A 22,559-nucleotide genomic window follows, 5' to 3' on the forward strand; every position below is an offset into this window, starting at 1 on the left:
CTGCTTTGCGTGCAGGAAGTCGCTGGTTCAATCCCCGGCATGCCCAGTTAAACGGACCAGGTAGCAGGTGACGTGATAGAGCTCTGCCTGAGACCCTACAATGCCGCTGCCTGTCTGAATATACAATCCAGACCTTGATGGGTCAAGGGTCTGAATCATTATAAGGCAGCTTTGTGAGTCATATGCCGTAACTCAGTATGGCATCACCTGGTGTTTTTCAACCCCATCCTTGAATCTCTGTTTTTATGGCCTATTCAGATCAGAGTCTCCTGCTGTCTGCCAGAAATTGCACCATGGCAAAGAAGGGAAATAGAATACTCAGTTTATGTCCTACCTTCTGCCCCTCTCCCCACCAGTGTGCATGAGAAAAAGAATCTTGCCCCTTTATTAATGCATAGAAATGGGCAACTGAAGCTTTTCATGGCATGGAGGTAAATAACATTGCATGGTAAACAAAAAACCATTGCATTAAACCTCTATTAAGGAAGCAGGACATTTTTTCTCCAGGTGGTTGGCAACCCTAATTGTGCATGGAACATAACAAAAACTGAAAGCGGCAGGTGCTACTGTGGTCTGAAGGCAGGCATTCCTTGAGCATGGGATGCAGACTATTTCATTATTAAAACGATTACTGTTTTCCACAGTAATTTAGCCGTGTTCGGTCTACATCTATCAAGGTTTAAATCACAGGGTCAAGGAGAATAAATGTTAATATTTCCCAGTTCATCAGGGATACGTGTGTAAAGCTGGGATCCACCTTAGATCTCATTGCATGCTGTGGTGTGAGAATCAACTGCAGGATTTTTGATTTTGGAGCCAACTAGAGTACACTTTCCTCCATCAAAATAGCCAGTGGAGAATCTGTCCTTCACTGATACAAATGGTTGTATGTTTGCAAAATGCAATTTAGCTGTAATAAACCTTACATCACTATGAACAGGTGCTGCCTGTGAGATAAAGTGTTTTTTCCTTAAAGAAACCCCTTTTAGTATGTGATACAAAATAGTAATTATAGAGGCCTCAAATGGGTTGGCAGAGGAGTCATTTCGATGAGCAAATCTCTTCCCTGTGCAAACAGCAGAAGCAGAATTCGGCTAGAATGGAGTAGGGTGCATTGAATGTCCCTGAAAATGAATCAGAAGGCCTGGCGAATGGGTATATGCCGATCTAAGAATTGCCAGATTTTGCCCATTAGTATAGCATTGCATGGAACTAAGGGCCGAGCAAGAAGTGCAGGTTTTTAAAGAGTTGGGTCAGGATCCCCCAGACCCAGCTCAGGTTTCCACAGCCGTACAGCAGTTAAAAAGTAAATGGCTGTTAAAAAATAAAAGAGAGCCTAAATGACCTCAGAATGCCTCCACGGGGCATTCAAGTCATTTCTCCGTGTCACAATAGCACGGGAGGAGTCCCCCCCCCCCCATTTTTACTGCTCCACATGCACAGAATACTCCATGTGGACCAGAAAAAACAGGGACAAAACTTCCCTCCCCTGTTACTTTGACATGAGGAAATGGCTTGAGAGGGGAGCCCCTCCACCCCCACCCCCCATGGAGCCACTCTGAGGCCATTTAGAGTCTCCTTTATTTTTAACAGCTATTCATTCCCCAAAGCTCCTGTGTAGCTGCAGGGAACCTGAGTGAGGTCTGGGGAACCTCAATCCAATTCTTTAGAAACCTGTTGTTTGGGGGAAACTTTTTATTACCTCTGTTTGCCAATTACGAGGTCCCCCTTGTCTCCTTGTTTGAATAATAAATCAAAGCTTCACACTTGGTGATCTTAGAAGCAGAAAAAGTTTATTATGAGAAGTTCTCAAATAAGCCTGATGCACAGGCTATTACAGCAGGGTGCATACCAACAAACAGGCTGCACCTACAATTATACCACCACACATGCATGATGCAAGTAAACAACAGTTGCTTACAGTACAGAGGATTATTACAAGCAGGGCTCATTTCGAGGGGGAACGCACAGGAACGCAGTTCTGGCAGTTCCCCAAAGAGGTCACATGTCAGGTGGCCCCGCCCACCTGAGTCTTGGCCATTTTGGGCCCGTTTCGGCCTGGATTGGCGCTGAAACAACCTGGACTGGGCCTCTGATGGGTGGTGGATCACTCTCCTGTTCATCAGTGGCCCAATCTTGACCATTTTGGGTCCCTTTCCAGCTATTTTCAGGCATTTTTTGCCATTTTGGGCCTAATTTCAGCCCTGAATGACCAGGATTGGGTCCAAAACAGCCAGAATAGGTGATGTCAGGGGGTGTGGCATATGCAAATCCGTTATACTAATGACACACTTCCGGTGATGGCAAGAGGTGTGGCATATGCTAATGAGTTATGCTAATGAGTTCCTCCAGCTCTTTTTCTACGAAATGACCCCTGATTACAAGAATATGTAAACATTCAAGTAAATGTCTCATGATATTCAGAACATGATAGATTGACAGGTCAAGATTATGTTTCCTTTCAGGTCATAAACTATCAGAAAGACTCCTTGGTTATCTCTACATTGCTGAGGAACAACATACCCAAGGCTGAGAAAAGGGCAGGAAGGAAACATGTAGCCTTCATTTGTTCTCTGATCCCTTTAATAGAGTCATAATAGGATATTATTTACCAGGTGATGTCCGCACTATGAAATGCTTCAGCTATGCATTTCTAAACTTTTAGCCTCTGTTAAAGGGAACAGGATATTCTTCTCCAGGCCATCCTGCAACCCTGCTTTTATCTTTACATGACATTGCATGTAATATTTTTAAATTATCTCAAAACATTCATCTCTCTAGCTGTACAACCCCATCATTCATACTCCCTAATTATTTGCCCAATGATTATTAAAAATTGTGCACTGTTCATTTCTTCGTTTTAGCTGCTAATAAATGGTAGCATGTCATTCCTACCTCAATAGAAAAAATATTTTGATTTCCAACAATTTTACCAAACTTATCAGCTGATCCTAGCAAACTCATAACAGAGTTGACCCTGTAAACCAATGTAATTTCAATGGCTCCTATTCCCAGTTTGTTTCCGGAATTCATTCAGGCTGCTGGTTTTGAACTTCTAACTCTCTAAACGATTTGGGTATGGAGCAACCAAAGGGCATCATCCAGATCAGTATTTATGGGTGGTTCCTGTGGGAGGGGCTTTTCTGCCATTCTCACATCCCTACGGGCCTTCCAGATTGAAGTATTTTCCAGATGGCCTTTGAATTGGATTGAAATTGGGACTGCGCTTGTTCAATTGGGTCTACCTACCACCACGCCCCCAACCCTACTGCTGTCTCTACCTCCTCCCCTCTCCACCATCTTGCCCTATTTCCCCACACCTTCCTCTGGCCTCTTCATCCTCCGCACTTCTGCCTCTCCTTATTTTTTTAAAATGCCCAGTTGTAAAGTCTGCTGTGATTTTGCTCGATGGATCTCAGTGCTATGTTTCTGCTTGAGTTGCATTGGCCGGGCCAGTGCAGACGCTGCTTGGCCAGTTTGTGGGGAAATCTTCCCTTTTTGTACCTGGCAACATTGTGTGGATTTTTTGATCTGCACTTTGGAGCCAAGTTGAGAATTAGATGTATGGATAAAAATCAGGGAAATGCTTTAATCACCCATTTGAAAACATATAACCCAAGTAGTTAAAAGTATGCAAATGGGCAAGAACTTTGCATTAATGACCTGGAGTATGAACTTTTCAGGGTCAGTGTAAAAAAGTCCTAAACTTACACCCTCCCTTGCATGTAGCATGAAGGCTGTTGAAGGACTTCTGGATATTAGTTGACTCGGCAAAGTAATTCTGTTGTCGGCGTGGGGAATGCCAAACTTTAATTAGAAGGAGCTAATTTTAAGAACACACAGTGCTGATGGATTATTCCTGGAGCTTCAGTGGAAGTACAATCCAGTTTATGATTCAGCTTTTTAAAAAATTGCAAGCAAAAGATTGAGAGCACAGCAGCCAAGTGTCAGTAACCTCACATTGCTCCCAAACGTGTCCACATAAAACTTTATTGTTTGGACTTTTATTTCAGGGGGAAAGCGCATACAGCAAGAACTGGTTTCATTTTGCCAATTCTGACAAAGTCCTGAGAGAGCTGTTATGAACTGTAGATTCAAAGACAGTATAACGTTAGCTGTTATGTAAGATCAAATCGCGATAAAGTCTGATACTTGGAACTTAATGGCCCCTGAATTCCAGGTTCTTGCTGTGATGTGCAAAGTCAATCTTACAGAAGACTAAATCATAAGAAGAGCTCTTCTGGATCGTCTAGTCCAGTGTCCTTTTTCGCACATTGGGCAACCATTTGTGCTGGAGGGCCCACAAGCACTGCGTACAGGCCAGGGCCTCTCTTCACATTGCATCCTATCACTGATATTCAGAGAAGGCCTCTGGATGTGGCTTTCTGTCACAGTGGCTAGTAGTCTTTGATGGACTTTTGAATCTGATACATTTTATTAGCAATTAGTTGATCCCTCCCTCCCTGAGGAATCCAGGGAGTCGGTTCCTGCCACCCCTCAGTCAGCCACATTGTGGGCCACCTAGAATACTAGCGACTGAGAGCTTTGGCAGGTGAAGGTAGACATGACATGAAATTCCATCTCTCTTTCCCTTCCACTTGTCTGCTAAAGATTGCCCTTCTCTGCCAGCTATTTTTCTCCCTGTGGGGGGAGGGCGAAACGCAGAGGGAAAGCAGCTATTGAGGGAAATGTGAGGCAGAACTGGAGGTTTTAAACAGCTGTTCAGAGAGAAAGAGAGCGAGAGAGAGAAGCCTTGCCCAATCCCAACTGCCGCTTTCCATGGTTGATTTTTTCAGTTAAGGGGGAGGGGGAGGGACGCTGGGGAAAAGAAATGTGGAACTTGATGTCACATCTAATTTAGCTCTCTGAGAAGCAGTCATGTCTATGGCACCCTTGACTGCATTTTACAACCATCACTTCTCTCAGGGAAGTGGGTGGGGGGATGCTGGCATATGTCTCCCTTGGCCCTCCTTTGCTTTTTTTGGACTCAGAGCCAAGCTACAAGTGATGCCTGACACAGGTTGGACACTTGTCAGCTTCCCTCAAGTTTTGATGGGAAATGTAGGCATCCTGGTCTTGCAGCTGTAATGGAGAGCCAAGCTGTAAGACCAGGACGCCTACATTTCCCATCAAAACTTGAGGGAAGCTGACAAGTGTCCAACCTGTGTAAGGCGTCACTTGTAGCTTGGCTCTCAGGAAGAAACTTACCAATGCTGGTTTAAATGTTGTTTGGTGAAGATAATGCAATAGAGGAATGGATTGACAAAGCGATACATGGCGAAACGGGCTGTCTTGATGGCTAGCACACCCATTGCCAACAGCCCGGGAGCTTCCTTATCTACTTTCTGGCTCCTGTCGGACCCTCTTTGTCCTCCATTGGCAGTCTTGTCTGCAAGAAAGAAACAACCCGTTGGAATCGTGCACTTTGGAATATGAACATTGCATTTATATTGCATGTTACAATACACGTGTTGTATGGACGAAATCCCATGCATTGGGTCTACATGTGTGTAGATAAATAGTCCCAGGTATTTTCTGGAGTATATATATATATTGAATACTTGTAATTTTTGCAATAATTGCGCTGGCACTTTCATTAAAATTGTATTTATTATTATTATTAATTAGGTCTCTGCAGACCATGCTGTCACTGAAAAAGCCAACTCTGGGTTGGGAAATTCCTGGAGGTTTGGAGAGGGAAAAGACCTCAGTGGGTGTGATGCCACAGAGTTTACCCTCCAAAGCTGCCATTTCCTCCAAGGAAACTGATCCCTGTAGTCGAGAGACAGGTTGTGATTCCAGATCTCCAGGTCCCACCTGGAGGTTGACAACCCAAGCCAGACTCACCTCTGTGTTCTTCCACCTGGGCTTGAGAAGAAGATCTAAACTGGTGGGCACATTAGCCCACGCATATCTGCTACCCTAATGTACCATTACCGGAGCATCTTGCAACAGTTCAAACCATGAAATAGCCACCTAGAATTAGCAAACATGATTCCTTCACCCATTTCCTTGCCCATCCTCTTCCACCAGCTATAGAAATCAGGACTGTGGCTTTACCCCAGAGCAGGCACAGAAGAATGGTGTGGGAAGAGACTTGTGGAGGACCAAGCAAGCAAGTCAGCAGCACCTCCCGGTTTTCCTGTTGTCCGGCATATTTGCATGTACTTGTCCACACCTCTTCCTTTACTCCTTTCCCTTTCCTCCCTCTGTTGTCCCTCCCACCACTGTCAAAATGTAGATCATTCAGTTCTTCCAGGGCTGGATCTTCTTCTTGCAAAGCAAAAATTCTGTCATAATGAAATGCTAATTTAAAGCCAGTTTTAGGCAAGTAACTGTGTTGGTTTGCCATAGAACAGCAGGATTTGAGTCCTGCGACTCTTGCCTTTACCTTCAGAAGACGTGACATGATATTCAGAGTAGCTATCCAAATGAAAGGAAGAGCTATGGCTGAAATCAGTAGCGTTATTCTGAACTCCATTGCTTTACAAATTGCTTGCCTTGAGGCATGCAGTGCCCATAGATTTTAAACTTGATACAGTATGCCCCCCCCCATTTTGCTAAGATGCTTGGAGTGAGGAATGGTGGTTCATTTGATTAGAGCATCACTCCCTGGTGAGAGTCTGCAGGCATTCCTGTTTGATAAAGTTCTGTGTATTATTTACATACAGAAATATTCTGTTAAGCCAAAAGGCTCAAAACAGGGACTAATCAACAGGAAATGATTCTCAAAAGAAAGTGATCCAATGAAAGGGTAGTCAATATATATATATATATATATATATATATATATATATATATATAGTAAGTAAGTAATTTATTATTACAGCACTTGGCCAGTACGTTAACCATAAAATTTAAGTATATATATATATATATATATATATATATATATATATATATATATATATATATATATATATATATATATATATATATATATATATATATATATATATATATATATATATATATATATATATATATATATATATATTGTTCATTGTACATGTTTTTATGCTGCTTTTCTTTGTTAAAAAAAGTGCCTCCCTAAAAAAAATCAAAATACATCAAAGCCAAGTGAAAACAATGAAAAGATGAATCATTTAAAATGGGAGCTAAAAGAGATAAACCCACAGACGAAGAGACAATAAAACAGCAATGAGTTGGTTGGATAAAAATAAAATCCATTGCTGGCAGCAAATAAGAAAAGTTTAACTGGGTGCCTCAGTGTAAAAAAAAAGTTGGTGTCTCACTGATGTATATGGACCCGAAACCATGACACGGATAGCCCGGACTAGCCTAATCTTCGGAGATCTCGGAAGCTATGTGGAATAGGCCCTGGTCAGTGCTTAATTAATGTTAACTTTGCCTAAGTAGTCAAAGAAATCCTTCCTTTCCCCCCCAAATCCAGCTATTGGTCTATTATACATAAGTAGTTAATTTGACCATTGATGCATATTCATAAATCTTACCTATCCACTCTGACACATCAGAGCATATATCTGTTTTCCATTTTGCTGCGTATAGCACTCTTGGAGTTGCTGAACAATTTTCAAGCAATGTCACACCCATGTATCATATATAACAGTTACAAGGTTGTAGATAGCAAAGGAAGAATTACTTTCCATCTTCACATGCAACCCTGATCAACTATGTATAGTGACCAGTGAGAGCAATTTGAAGCTGAGCATTATTTAGGAGTGATAATTTTGGAAATGGAGATGTGATCATAAGGTACCATAACAAATGAATGGAGTCTCTTCGATTTTCCTTGTTTATTCTTTCTTCCATTTTCTTTTTTTGTTTTTTCTTCTCCCTAGTCAGACACAGAGTTTTGGGATAAAATGCAAGCAGAGTGGGAAGAAATGGCTCGCAGGAATTGGATTTCAGATAGCCAAGAAGCACAAGGCCAGCCATCTGTCTCCATCAATGAAAAGGTAAAGATAATATTCTGGAGAAAGAAAGAGGGCTGTAGGCCCAATGAATTGTGATGTGCTCAACAAGAATGGGGGAGCTTGGGAATTCAGTATGTGGCAGTTGGGAAATAAATGGGTCCAAGTAAGAATTTAAGAACATGAGGAGAGAGAGCCCTTCTAGTTCAGACCAGTGGTCCATCTAGTCCAGCATCCCATCTGACACAGTGGCCAATCAGTTTGGTGTAGTAGTTAAGAGCAGCAGGACTCTAATCTGGAGAACCGGGTTTGATTCCTCACTCCTCCACTTGAAGCCAGCTGGGTGACCTTGAGTCAGTCATAGCTCTCTTAGAGCTCTGTCAGCTGCACCCACCTCACAGGGTGATTGTCGTGAGGAGAATAATAACACACTTTGTAAACTTCTCTGAGTGGGCATTAAGTTGTCCTAAAGGGTGGTATATAAATCGACGTAGTTGTTGTGTTGTTGTTGTTACTACTCTGAAAAGCCAGAAATAGGCCTCATAGGCCGAGGCTTTCCTCTGATGTTGCTTCCAGTAACCAGTATTTAAACATTTACTGCCTCTGAATGTCCCCATAGCTTGACCCTTGTGATTAGAAAGATGAGCTTAAACTTGTAGCGCAATGTTCAGTGAACTCTCTGATGATGTTAGAGAAGTGCTGAGCAGCACCAGCCACTGGTCTGGAAGCCAGGCCATGGATTTGTTTTATTTATTTACTTCATGAATGTACTAAATAAAATATACTCTGCCTTTCTCCCCAGCGGGGACCCAAAGCAGCTCACATCTTTCTCCTCTCCTCCATTTTATCCTCGCAGCAACCCTGTGAGGTGAGTTAGGCTGAGTGTATGTGACTGGTCACACCCGCAAGTTTCTGTGGAAGAGTGGGGATTTGAACTTTGGTCTTCAAGTTCTTAGTCAGACACTTTAACCACTATAGCACACTCAGACTGCAAAAAGTAAAGCCCGTAGGATGACAATGCAGAGTGCTGTCATCTATAAAGAGCAGGCAGTGGTGCAGGGCTGGTCCTCCTCTCTTCTGTTTTAGCCTGTGAGGTTGGGTAGGCTGGGAAAGAGTGGCTGGCCCGTGGTCACCCAGCTTGCATCCCGGTTAAGTGAGGACTTAGTCCAGTCCTAGTCTAACCTGCTCACCACTACACTGCACTGACTCTTGCAAGGATAATTTCAAAATAATATTTCTATTGGTTGTTGTGGATTTTCCGGGCTGCATAGCCGTGGTCTTGCCTCTGAATGTCCCCATAGCTTGACCCTTGTGATTAGAAAGATGAGCTTAAACTTGTAGGGCAATGTTCAGTGAACTCTCTGATGTTAGAGAAGTTTCTATTTTTTAAAAAAATTATATACCCACCTTTCTCACGACTCGAGATGGGTAACAACCGTATAAAAACGTTATATAAACCATTGGATAAAATAGCAGTGAATATAAAATACATTAAAACCATATTTTAAAAGAGTCAGAAAAAACCTGCTGCCTCAGGAAGTTCTGACCACAGTTGCAATAGGTTGAGTCCAAATACTGCCCATGAAGTAAAGCTGGTGGAGCAGGGTTTCTCCGCCACCCTTTGTCTTGCTGCAAGGGCCCCCCAAGGATCAACACGGGGGCAAACTAGGGGATCCACAGCGGGAGGGGGAATCTGTGAATATCTCCTCCTTTGCCGATGAAAATGATATTCTACCAGCATAATGGTAGTTATGCACAACATAGCAACACTTCTCTTGGCAGAGGAACAGCACCTTTGGCTCTAATCCAGCGTGTATAGAAAATGAACCTCTTAGACGCATGAAATGTTTTTAAGAGAAAGCCAGCCTATCCCTCTCCCGTCTCCAGTGCTGCTGTAGGAAATAGCCATTACATTTTGAAAAAATTAATCTTAATTACTTGTGCATTTGGTAAAAGAAGAGGAAACTTTGCATCTGCGTCGACAGTAATGAACAATGGTTGTTGGGGGTTTTCCGGGCTGTATTGCCGTGGTCTTGACAATGCCAAGACCACGGCAATACAGCCCGGAAAACCCCCAACAACCATCGTTCTCCGGCCGTGAAAGCCTTCGACAATACAGTAATGAACAACTTTAGGTCGGCTTGCCGTCTCTGTGGCTGTTTCTCATTGTTGTCTGGTTTCTTTTCTATTATCTGTTCCAGGGCTATTATTTTCATACTGAAAATCCCTTCAAAGACTGGCCTGGTGCTTTTGAGGAAGGCCTGAAGAAACTGAAAGAAGGGGACCTGCCCCTCACTATCTTGTATCTGGAGGCTGCTATTCTGCAAGACCCTCATGACGCCGAGGTATTCGTGCCTGTTGTATTCTGGGAGTAGAACAGACTCGTATGAACATGTGGGTCTATACGTAGAGAACTGTGAAGGATCAGTACATTGATTCGGATCCCCCAGAGCAGTTTTACAGATGGAAGAATTTCCACCCATGGAAGGTGACTTTCTCACCTCCACCCCCCAGCTGCAGGGTCAAATGGTGTCCAAATGTTGGGGAAATTCTTAAATTCCACGGTGTAGCAATTTGAGGTTCCCCACTTTCTTAGTCTAAATAATTAACCAAGACTTCCAAATTGATGATCTCAGAAGTAAAGTTTATTTTGTAATAAACCTGATGTACATAGCAAGCAGCAAAGTACATACCAGAGTCTGGTAACATCCACTTTTATACTTTTCAAAAGGAGGGGATCCAGGTAAACAATTTTGTTTGCAGAACAAGAAATTATTACATGAATATATAAACAGTCAAGTCAAAGTTACATGATATTCAAACATGATGGATTGACAGGTTAAGTTCCTATCTGCTTTGGGTCAAAGACCATGAGCTATTAAGGCTCTGGTGATATCTAAACATGACTGGGAAAGGATATATCCAAGGCTGAAAGAGGGGAGCAGGAAAGAAAAGCATCCAAGCCTTTATTCACTCAAGGCTTGTTATGCTTGCCATGTTTAACTTGTCCTTCATCTTGTACTGACCAAGTACAGGAAGAACAGAATAAAATGAACTGATAAGCACAGTGTGTGTGAGTGTATGTTAATCAGAGATACTTCAGTTAATCCAGAGCATAGCAAATGTGGGTGATATTAAAAAAAGAGTAGGGTGCCTCAAAATTCCCTTACATATTCCTGGGGGTTCCTTGTCCCCCAGGAGCAGCATTGGGGGTGGGCCTTTGGACTGCAGCAGGAGCGGGGAAGTGAGAAAGTCACACTCTGTGGGAAGAAATCCTTCCGCCCACAGAATTCTTTGGTGGGTTCAAGCTCTTGGATGCTGACTTTAATAGAATGGGTGCTAGAAACTATCAAGCTGGAAGATAATTTGCCAGTGTAGCAAAAGGAATGGAGTATCTGTTTCATCAATCAATACAAAAATATTAGTCCTACCTATATCTTTGTCACAGGCCTGGCAGTACCTTGGTATAACACAAGCGGAGAATGAAAATGAGCAAGGAGCGATTGTTGCCCTCCAAAGGTAGGCAGTGGTAATTGCAGGGATCAAAAGTGCCGGTTGCACCTTTGGTCCCTGTGATGGTTTGGGGTGGCAGAACTGGGCACTAAAGTATTTTGGCAGGAAAACCTGCACACAGCCCAGTGTCCCTGTCCTCATGATGGTAGGGTGTATTGATTTTGGGATTAACTGAGGACTATCTGCCCACATCATACTTTTCAATCACAACTCTAAGCACTAGGGTTGCCAGGTCCAGATTGGGAAATTCCTGGAGATTTGGGGGGTGGAGCCTGGAGAGGATGAGGTTTGGGGAGGGGAGGGGCCTCAGTGGGGTATAATGCCATAGAGTTCACTCTTCAAAGCAGCCATTTTCTCCAGGGGAACTGATCTCTGTAGCCTGGAGATCACTTGTAATTCCGGGAGATCTCCAGCTACCACATGGAGGCTGGCAACCCTACTAAGCACACCTATGGAATAGGCCAAAGCCATGTTTCTTTTCTGGCTTGCCAGAGTTTGGCACTATTTACTGTGATCCACCCCTGTTGTAAATTGTGATGGTGTTCCTGAGGTACCTGCTCCCTTGTCTTGGTAAAACCTGATTATAACCTTTTCTACCCTTACTACCAACAAAGAGAACAGAGATTGAGCACAGCAAGGAAAAATTTATTTACAGTGTGGGAAAGTAAACTGAGCATGTTGAGGACCCACTTTATACAAATGTTATTTTTTTAAAATGAAGAACAAAATACGGAGAGTGGAGAGTAAGCGAGGAACTGTTGATTTCCCCACAAGTTTCTGAACCTTTCAAATGATCACTAGAGCCTTTTTAATATGCACACACCAGTTTTCCAGTCACTCAGAAAGGCTACTTAGGAGATCCAAATACTAGTGTATGCCACACCAGGTAACCACACTAAACAGTCCACTTTCACCTCAAGTGACTGAAGAAAGAGCACAATCCCTAACCTGCCTAAGTATGCTCTAAACCTTATCTGACTCAAACCTCCCTTAAATGTTTCTTATTTCCCCCCCTTTGCTCATCCCCTCCCCCTAAGTGTTCCCAGGGCCCAGACTGGTTGTTTTCGACATTCTGTCCAGACCACTAGAGTACAAAGGGGAAATGGCAGATACTGGAAAAGGGGACAGACCTGGCCCTGTCCATTATAGTCCCAAAGAAAGATATTAGGAATTCAAAAGTTCTTCAGCTATGTTGCTTGCTTTTGACCTGAGGGATTGGTGAAGGAGAAATATTTCAAACTGTACAGGAGGAAATGTAGTCGAAAGGTACTACAATTGCTTTTGTAGTATACAGAATCCTAAAACTCATTTTTAACATTCTTAATTTAGAACACAAGTTTCTAGTCCTTATGGCTAAGAAAACAGGCTGAAAAGAATGAATGGCAGCACTTGGTGAAATAGAAACTCGATAGTGGATGGGACCAAGATATACTTCCTGTAGTCAGATGTCTTGGCTTCAGTGTGTTATATAGCTCCTTGTCCCTACCCAGGTTTAACAGTAGCAGAATAAATTATGCAAAGTAAAGACCATGTAAATTTGCTTTACTTGAATTACTGATCGATGTCTCAGCTTTTTTGGTGCAGAATTCAAGTTGCCCTAATTTTAAAAATCCTGCACCCTTACAGTTACCTGGAATACTGAATCTAGACCTTTACTGACTCAAACAAAAGGAAACATGAGCAAAAGCCAACAGAGCCCTGCAAATACAAACAAGGAGCAAATAAGAGACCTGTTTGGCATGTGGGGCGCTTGCCTGCCTTTGAAAGGCCTTTCTCTTCATTAGAAGCGCTCTTTAATTGAGCCGAACTTGTTCTGACAGCTGCATGTTATGTGCATGAAGATCTTTCCTGCCGTTGCTGCTGTTCTGATAGTCAGAAAACCATCATGTGATGCCTTGTCCCAAAAAGATGGTTTCATTTGCTTTGCCTTTACTGTGGCTTAGCCTCATTGCATCCTATATCTGCTAGCAGAATACAGACTCACCAAACTGCATTAGCAGTAGAGCAAGATTTGAGTCCGGTAGCATCTCAAAGACCAACAAGATTTCCAGGGCATAAGTTTTGGAGGGCCAAAGCTCCCTTCATCAGATACAAGAAGGAATTCTACTTGTAGCTAACGAAGGAAGCTTTGACTCCCAAAAGCCTATGCCCTGGAAATCTTGTTGGTCTTTAAGGCGCTACTGGATTCAAATCTTACTCTTCTACTGCAGACCAGCACTTGAAACTCACCACGTTAGTGGTGTTTTAAATATCGGCTTCCCAGGGCTGTTTCAGGTTAGGATAATGGCACTGCAGGAACCTTTAAAAAACACTGATGGTACCCAGGGCTTTTTTTCTGGGAAAAGAGGTGGAGGAACTCAGTGCGTTGCCCTCGGCGAAAATGGTCACATGGCTGGTGGCCCTGCCCCCTGGTCTCCAGACAGAGGGGAGTTAAGATTGCCCTCCGCACTACTGGCGCGGAGGGCAATCTCAACTCCCCTCTGTCTGGAGATCAGGGGGTGGGGCTACCAGCCATGTGACCATTTTCAAGAGGTTCCGGAACTCTGTTCCACCGTGTTCCTGCTGAAAAAAAGCCCTGATGGTACCTATTGGGTTCCTGCGTGTGTCATTTGTAGCGGGAGAATATCTGCTTGGAACTCCACAGAACTCCCAGGGTTATGTCTTGTTGCTCCGTGCCCACAGCTGTGGAGAGTTACTGCCCATAACCCACAATACTGAGCAAGGTGGACCAAGAAGATAGCTTTATCTGTTCATATATTTACAAATCTAAAAATGAAAGCAGCCGAAGTGATTAAGAGTTAAGAAAACCCCACTAACAACCCATTCATTTTGTACTGGTTTTGAAAACGTTTACAGCAGTTGCCTCCAATGCTTACCTTCGGTTAACCGAAGACTCAGGGTGTGAGCCCGAAGCCACCTGATGAAGCCCTATGGGTGCAGCTCCTCAGATCTGGGCCTAGTCAGTGCCTAGATGGGAGATCTCCTACGGAATCCTGTAACATCGCCATGAGTTCTGAGATGGGAAGATGACAGGATGCAAAAGAAGGAAATAAATTAAATCACTTTAAATATATTCTTCCCCGTACTGTCTTTGTGCGACTCTCCTCAGTCAGGTTCTGTCCTCATCAGGGCAGCCTGTTTTCTCTCTCTCCCGCTAGGGACAAAATGGCTCCTCAGAAAAGCTTTCTGCAATGCAGTTCCCAAGTTCAGCCAATGTCATTCACTCACAGGAGATGAAGGTGTCACCGAGGGGTTTAAATCCATTCCTCGTAGCACTTGCCGTTACAAATTTATTACTTTTATTATTTATTTAAAACATTTGTATGCTGCCTTCTACCCAAATAGGGCCCCTAAGGTAGCGAACATTAAAACACTTGAAACTACATTTCAAACAATTTAAATGTAAGACGTTTAAGAAAGTATAAACAAATAATTAAAGAAACGCACAACACCAAGAACAGCATGGGAGGGCCAGTAACAGTTATTGGGGGTATGCCAAATGAAACAAACTAGTCTTCATTTGCTGGCAGAAGACAACAATGGGGGGGCATCTATTGGTATCTGAATAACCCTGCACTGGGTTCTGTTTCTTGGGAAGGAGGACAAAGCAAATGTGGGTGAGGCCCAGCATCCCTTTTTGAGGAGGAAAAGCTACTTCCAGGGGGAGCAGTCAGGACTCAGGAGCACAAAACCTTCAGGCAAGGAAGGAGTGCTTAACCCTTTCTTTCCTTGCCATTTCCCTTCTCCAGCTCATCCTCCCCCAAGTGGCTTCCCTTCCCTCCACCTGTGAGGTTTCCAGATGTGCTTGTGTAACTTCTCTTTTCATGGGTTCTATGGGGCTTAGGAAGCAACTTTCACACAATTTTAAGAAAGAATTTTTCTTTTCTTTTTTTTCCTTTTGAACTTTTTAACAATTAATAAAATACAACTTTTTTTAAAAAACGAACTCATAAGTGCAACCATACAGAAAACTTTAAATCAATAATGTTTCTTTTAAAAAGGTAAAACAGTTCAACATTTCACGAAGTGATGGGGTCCTGTTTCATTAATGTGAAGCACCTGTATCCCAGGCTTCTTGTTGGGGAAAAAATAATACAATCCCAGTAACACCAACCAAACACAATACACAAACACTGCTTTAAATCATATTGTTTGCGTACAACATTTGATGACCTTAATCAAGGTGATAAGAGCATATCAATTATTAAGCTCCCCAGCAACCAGCCTCCTCCTCCGCAGCCTGCCTCTAGCTTCTGACTCCACCCCACTGGGCTAAACCAGTTAACCTCATAGGGTTTACACTTGCACCCCCCCCCACTTGCATCCAGATGCTCATATGGACCCTTCTGGAATGCCTGGTGCGTCTTTTGAAGCCCATCCAGGGGTGAAAAGTGCTGTGTAGCGTCACAGCAAGAGTTTTGAGAGCAAGATTGGCTCAGCCCATCCTTGCACTCCGTTGAGCAGCTCTTCCTGCCCCTTTGATGTGGCTTTCTGCTCTGCCCAGGTGCTTAGAGCTTCAGCCAAACAACCTGAAAGCCCTGATGGCCTTGGCTGTGAGCTACACCAACACCAGCCACCAGCAGGAAGCCTATGAAGCGCTACAGAACTGGATCAAGCAGAACCCCAAATACAAGTACTTAGCCAGGAGCAAGAAGGGCTCGCCAGCACTGACCCGGAGAGTGTCCAAGGCAACAATGGAAAGGTAACAGCCGTGGCTGGAGCATTCGATAACGGGGGCTAGGTGCAAGATGATGGAGGGCATTAACATTTTGCTCTTTGAAGAACCGAGAGGGATGTGTGCAGCGGGGGCAGCGGGGGTTACAACACTGCAAATTCAAACACTTGGGGTAGAAGGCAGAGCTCCAGGTGCATGCCTGAAATGATGCTGGCTGTGAATGGGGACGTTTGCAGTGTTTGCAGTGATGTTCAGTCTTTCCGCACTCCAGACCCATCTTTAATGCCCACAGGACCCTCTGAGTTGCAAGCATGTGACCAGAAGTCATGTGACATCCACATGACCGAAAGGGAAGAAGCTAGAGTTACTACTTCCCTGGTGGGGAGAGGGGCTCCATACTACAGTCACACACAAAGCATTGGAGGAGCCACAGGTGCAGTAGGGGTAATTGAGCCCAGGGAAGTCACAGAAAGCAAGGAGGAGTTTTGGTGCGGAGGGGGAGAGGGTGCTGCATCTGAACTGACTAGTACTAATGAGGAATCCTCTTTCCTGGTGAGTGCCCTCACTTCACCTTCCTACTGCTGCTCTCACTGTGTGTGCGTAGTGGGGCAGGAAACATGGTGCCCTTGCTCTCCATGCATGCGCACTAGCGTTCAGTCCTTCTAAAAGGCAGCAAAAAACATGATGGCTCTATAGGGCCTTGTTATCCAGCCTTACCTGGAGTTGGAAGATCTACTGACCGAAAGAATCCCATCCTTTCAGGGGCAGGAGGGGGCTTCTCTGCAGGACCACATCTCCCCGTAGTTAGAGAGGTCCCAGTGTACATATGAAAGCCTGTGTGGCGATCCTGCCCTTATAGCAATGCAGGGCTTTTTTTCAGCTGGAATGTGGTGGAACGGAGTTCCGGAACCTTTTGAAAATGGTCACATGGCTGGTGGCCCCGCCCCCTGATCTCCAGACAGAGGGGAGTTGAGATTGCCCTCTACAGAGAGCCGGGCCTCTGGGAAATTAGAGTGTAGAATTTTTAAGGTTTTGCAAGGGTCTTGAATTATGAACAATAAGTCGAACATTAGATGAATCTTCAAATCTTGCCTTTTCCCTTGTGTGTCAGGCAGGATAAGGCCTTGTTACTTTTTAAAAGTCTCACCGTGTGTGTGTGCAAACATGTGTATGTCTTTCACCACACCACACCCCCAAATCACCAGCTGCATAATTACTTTATATGGGGAAGTGAGATATATTGGTGATGGCATAGGAGCAAGCCAATAGGTGCTCATTGCAGCTGACATTACCCTGGTTCTACCTGAAAAACCAAACTCCCACAGAACCAGTTTTGTCACATCTCATTCTCTGACAGGAAATAATCCCTTTTGTTTTGAAGGTAGAGGTAACTCCTTCAGAGGGTCAGAGCTGGTGTGGAAGTATAGTCCCTACCTTTACCCTACACCCCATTATGGCTGATTCTGCACTCGCTGGATAATGCACTTTCAATGCACTTTATCAATCATTTGTGGTGGATTTTTTGTTCCACACACAAAAAAATCCATTCCAAATGATCTATAAAAAGGATTGGAAGTGCATTATCCAACGTGTGCGGAATCCCTCTATGTTACTTTTGTTGTCTTCTAGTTCATTGCTGGAAGATGTGAAGGAACTGTACCTGGAAGCCGCTCACCAGAATGGCGAGATGATAGATGCTGACTTACAAACTGGCCTCGGAGTGCTCTTTCATCTGAGTGGAGAGTTTAACAGAGCAATAGATGCCTTCAGCGCTGCCCTCACTGTTCGACCAGAGGTGTGTTTTATGCTTTTTATGTACAAGCTTCACACATTGCTCCCCTGTCCATTCTCATGCCTTGTAATGCTGGGCGGCCTTAATGAGCTGCCACTTCAGCCGTTAATACTTTAATACCCGCAACAGAAATGTTAATTGCCAGGGAGTCTCAGTTTCAGGCAGATTGATTCTTGTCCCACATTCGGCCTGCCTGCTGATGAGGGAAAGCAGTTTTACAGGTTGTCTATGATAGCGAGTCATGGTTTTGTGTCAGTTAATGGAAGAGGCACTCAGGGTTGGGGGGGAGGTGGCCATTAATTTGAGCAGACAAGTTAAAAAATCAAAAGCTATCCAATAGGGGGATTGCACCAATACTAGAAGATTGTCATTGTGTTGTCAGGATTATTCATTGTGGAACCGTCTAGGTGCTACCCTAGCAAACGGAGATCGGAGCGAGGAAGCTGTGGAGGCCTACACGAGAGCGTTGGAAATCCAGCCTGGCTTCATCAGGTCTAGGTACAATTTAGGAATCAGCTGCATCAACCTAGGAGCTTACAGGTAAGGGTGAACAAATCAGCACCTATGTGAAGAAAAGCCAGCGCCCCCACTTTCCTGGGCCAAACTAAAGCCTCCTTGTGGCTGCCATGAGGATGGCTCTTTATCATTTTGAAGTGATTTTGGTGTAGTGGTTGAGAGCGGCAGGACTCTAACCTGGAGAACCGGGTTTGATTCACCACTCCTCCGCTTGAAGCCAGGTGGGTGACCTTGAGTCAATCACAGCTTCTCAGAGCTCTCTCAGCCCCACCCACTTCACCAGGTAATTGCCGTGAGGAGAATAATAACACATTTTATTAACCACTCTGAGTGGGCGTTGAAGGGCAGTATATAAATCGAATGTTACTATTTTAAAATGCCACGAGGACCTGAGCTGACAGAGCAGAGCTCTTTCCCTTCCACCCCACACCTTTTCAAGTGCCAAAGCCGCTGCAGGAATGAGTGAGCTCCCCCCCCCACCCCCAGAGTGAGGGGGAAAGAGCTCTGCACCATGGTCCCAGGCCCTCGTGGCATTTTAAAATCACTTTAAAATGGTGACGCTATCCTTACGGTAGCCACAAAGACACTGTCACATTTAGTTTGGCCTTCTGACACGTTCTCAAGTGACCATGAGAAAGCATCCACGCTGGAGGGTGGTGTGAATAGAAGCAGGCTTGCTTTGCAGGGTCTGCAACCATCAGTGCTGGGAACAGGCTCTTCCTTGACACGGGGAAATATAAAAAGTACACTCAGAGAACACCGTTTGGGGGTGACAAAGGGCACAGCTACATGCTGTGATTTCTTCTGGATTTATTTGAAACGACTCTTTTCTTTTGCAAATTTAGCTGTCGGTATTGCTGACAGCGGGTGGAGTTCCGGAGGGCTGGCGCCTCCAAAGGGGCTGACCCCAGGACTAACCAGGCCCTTCATAAGGCAAAGGGGACCAAGTCGAGGAGGGCACTCTGGATCTTGAGGCTGAAAGGAGCAGGGTGAGGAGAGAGGAGAAGAACAAAGGGAAGGTAACCTTCCCTCTCAGATGGAGGACAATGGTAGGGTGCCCCCTGCTGGTGAGTGTCTGCCCAATTGAGGCAGGCCATCTATGCTGTCCTTTCAGTGCCAGCAACCATTACCTGAAAAGGCCGACATGCCTATTCATCCCTTTTTAGCTCAACATTCTGCCAGTGACTTCAAAGCAGTATACCTAACTAGTTCTCCACTCTCCCATTTTATTTATTTATTTAATTGGATTTCTAAACCGTCCTCCCCCTTAATTGGGCTCAGGGTGGTGTACGACATTTCTAATACAATTCTACCAACTTAAGAAATATGCATAATGTACATAATTTAATGCACAATTATAAATTAAGTTGATCAGTCAGGATAAAAACCATTAAAATAGTACAAAATTAATATTTCTGCCCTCCATAAGGGGACAGATAATGGTGCTGGATATGGTGGCAACCATTTCTGACCCCCAACCATAAGCCTGACGGAACAACTCTGTCTTACACCCCCTGCGGAACTGTAGTAGCTCCTGCAAGGTGCGGATGTCCCCAGGCAGAGAGTTCTGCCAGGCAGGCGCCAGGGCCAAAAAGACCCTGGCTCTAGTTAAGGGCAGCCACACATCTTTTGGGCCATCTTTTGGGCATGCCATCAAGAGCCGGGAGTTGGCACCCCAACCTCGGATCGCCCTTCCCCAGTCACAGGAACTCAGTCTTTGATGGATTCAGTCTCAGCAGACTGTTTCAGCCATCCCACCGTGGCCTTATAAACCTATGAGGTAGGTTAGGCTGAAAGAAAGTGACTTGCCTAGGATGAACTTCGAGGGTGGGTGTTGAATCCAGATCTTCCCACCCATAGTCAGCCATCGCTATAAACACACCTTGTACCCACATCGAGTTTGTGTGTTGAAGGGGACAGAACTCATTCCCACATCCAGACTGAAGCACTACAAATAGCTGTTAAAACTGTTTTATAGTTGGGTGCGCGAAAATTAAATAGGAAAGAGTTCAGTAGCACCTTTAAGACTAACCAATTTTATTATAGCATAAGCTTTCGAGAACCACAGCTCTCTTCGTCAGATGCAAGAGAGCTGTGGTTCTCGAAAGCTTATGCTGCAATAAAGTTGGTTAGTCTTAAAGGTGCTACTGGACCTTTTACTATTTTGCAACTACAGACTAACACAGCAAACTCCTCTAGATCTATGACCAAAAATTAAATGCGGCCCATGAACAATGAGGGCTTCACAACACTACTTCCCAGTCTCTGGAAATCAACTGCTTGCCTTTTGGGGTAGATTACTGTGTCTGTATGTATTTTTGATCCTCAACTTTAAATTTCTGCTTCATGGACCAACGTGGGTTAAAAAAGAGAGGGCATCAGTATCCTCAGTAAAGAAATCTGTTCCCGCTATTATTCCCAAGCAACAGCATAACAAGGAGCAGCAAATATTCGTTACTAATGAAATTTGTCTCCCTCTCATCTTCCCATAAAAGATGAAATAAAATTCATTCAAAACATCACCTGCTTCTCCCATAGACATTCCCTCTTCTCACTGCTGATGCTTCATTAAAATACAATTCTAAGTGTTTTGAGTGGGGGATAATTAGTTTTCGGTGATGATTGCAGGATAGAGTAGAAAATGATAAACAAAAGCTGGAGCCAGAAAGAAATTTTTTTGGTTTTGTTTCAAAGAGCTGAAAGTGGTTTGATAGAGCCCATCATGCATGCAGTCACCATAATCTCTGGCTGGATCAGATTTTTTGCTCAGTCATAACCGAAAGAAACCCACAGTATAATTTTTATAAAATATATATAATTTCAAGATTTATCCCATCACTGATAATTAATACAATACACTTATATAAAAGCCTTTTTAAAAAAAGTTACATTTGCATTGTTACCAGCTAGTAGAGATTGTCTCAAAACAAAGTGCTTGAAAAACCTGCAAGAACCTGTTTGACCAGAGACAGTAGTGGTGTTGGAGAAAGGCTTGGTTGTTCTCAGGGCTTTTTTTCTGGGAAAAGAGGTGGTGGAACTCAGTGGGTTGCCCTCGGAGAAAATGGTCACGTGGCTGGTGGCTTAGCTGCACAGAGGGCCATCTAAACTCCCCTCTGTCTGGAGATCAGGGGGCGGGGCCACCAGCCATGTGACCATTTTCAAGAGGTTCTGGAACTCTGTTCTACCGCGTTCCACCTGAAAAAAAGCCCTGGTTGTCCTCAATGCACCCAGAGATATATCATGGTATTCTTAGGATCTAGAGCAGTGGTCGTTGACCTTTTCAGACCCAAAATTCATTGAGCTGCACACAGATGACATGAAAGTTGTCACCAGAATTATTACTTCAGTAGGGTCAAGGCCAGGAGCATGGGCAGCAGACCAAGGAACCAGTGACAAGCTAGGGGTGAACAAGCCAGGGGTCAGACCCTGGAGGAATCCTTTCTATCACCAAAGGTCCTCATCTCGTCATCCTGCTGTGCTTTCTATCTGTGTAAGCTAGCCACAAGTCCTTCCAAAAGGCAGCACCCCCATCCCAACCCCACCAAAGAGATGGCAGCTCTGTAGCGGCTTGCACCCCAGCAGAATAGGGCTGTGTGGTCCATCTAGGGTCCCAACCCATGGGTTGAAGACCACTGGTCTCGGGGGTGAGACTGTCCAGTATATCACTGGGATTTCCTCCCTATGGAAGATCAAACAGACAAGACAAAGGGTCTAGATGTTGTAAATAAAGCTTGGTTGGCTTTAATCAGAGGATTTCATCCAGAGTCTAGGAAATGAAGGAAAGGTTTCAGTTTTTCAAGTTACAGAGTGGTTTTCATCAGGGTCATGAAATCTGAAATAACTGTCTTCAGTCATACAGGGTGTTCAGTGCCACCTGTTTACTTGCCGCCATCTTTTCTAGAGTGTCAACTCCTGCTCTGAATCCCTACATTTAGGATTCCTGATTTACATTAGGCAGCTGATAACAGTCTGTCGTTGCCTTTATGTCATACCAAGGGCTTGGATCTAGCAGAGTGTTTCTACAGTTGGAAGAATTTCTATCCACAGAGTGTGACTTTCCTGCCACGCTTTTCCCACTGCAGCCCCTACCCCCTCTTCCAGTGCTGTTCCCCATTTTTTTAGCAGGAAGAGAAAAAGAAAGTCACATTCCACAGATGAAGATCCTACC

At 44.2% G+C, this 22,559-nt stretch overlaps 1 protein-coding gene across 3 annotated transcripts in view; it reads left to right on the forward strand.

The window, feature by feature from the left end:
- The window catches only part of PEX5L (peroxisomal biogenesis factor 5 like), a 65,085-nt gene that overhangs the window by 40,441 nt on the left and 2,085 nt on the right, over window positions 1-22,559 (forward strand). For all 3 annotated transcript variants that reach the window (XM_054983250.1, XM_054983249.1, XM_054983251.1), the window contains 6 exons: window positions 7,824-7,940; window positions 10,097-10,240; window positions 11,344-11,414; window positions 15,913-16,110; window positions 17,713-17,878; window positions 18,258-18,415. In XM_054983250.1, the coding sequence (XP_054839225.1) occupies window positions 7,824-7,940; window positions 10,097-10,240; window positions 11,344-11,414; window positions 15,913-16,110; window positions 17,713-17,878; window positions 18,258-18,415 (854 nt within the window). The remainder of the gene's footprint in view (window positions 1-7,823; window positions 7,941-10,096; window positions 10,241-11,343; window positions 11,415-15,912; window positions 16,111-17,712; window positions 17,879-18,257; window positions 18,416-22,559) is intronic.

Source organism: Eublepharis macularius, chromosome 6, assembly GCF_028583425.1.
Source record: "Eublepharis macularius isolate TG4126 chromosome 6, MPM_Emac_v1.0, whole genome shotgun sequence".
In the NCBI taxonomy this organism is placed as follows: domain Eukaryota; kingdom Metazoa; phylum Chordata; class Lepidosauria; order Squamata; family Eublepharidae; genus Eublepharis; species Eublepharis macularius.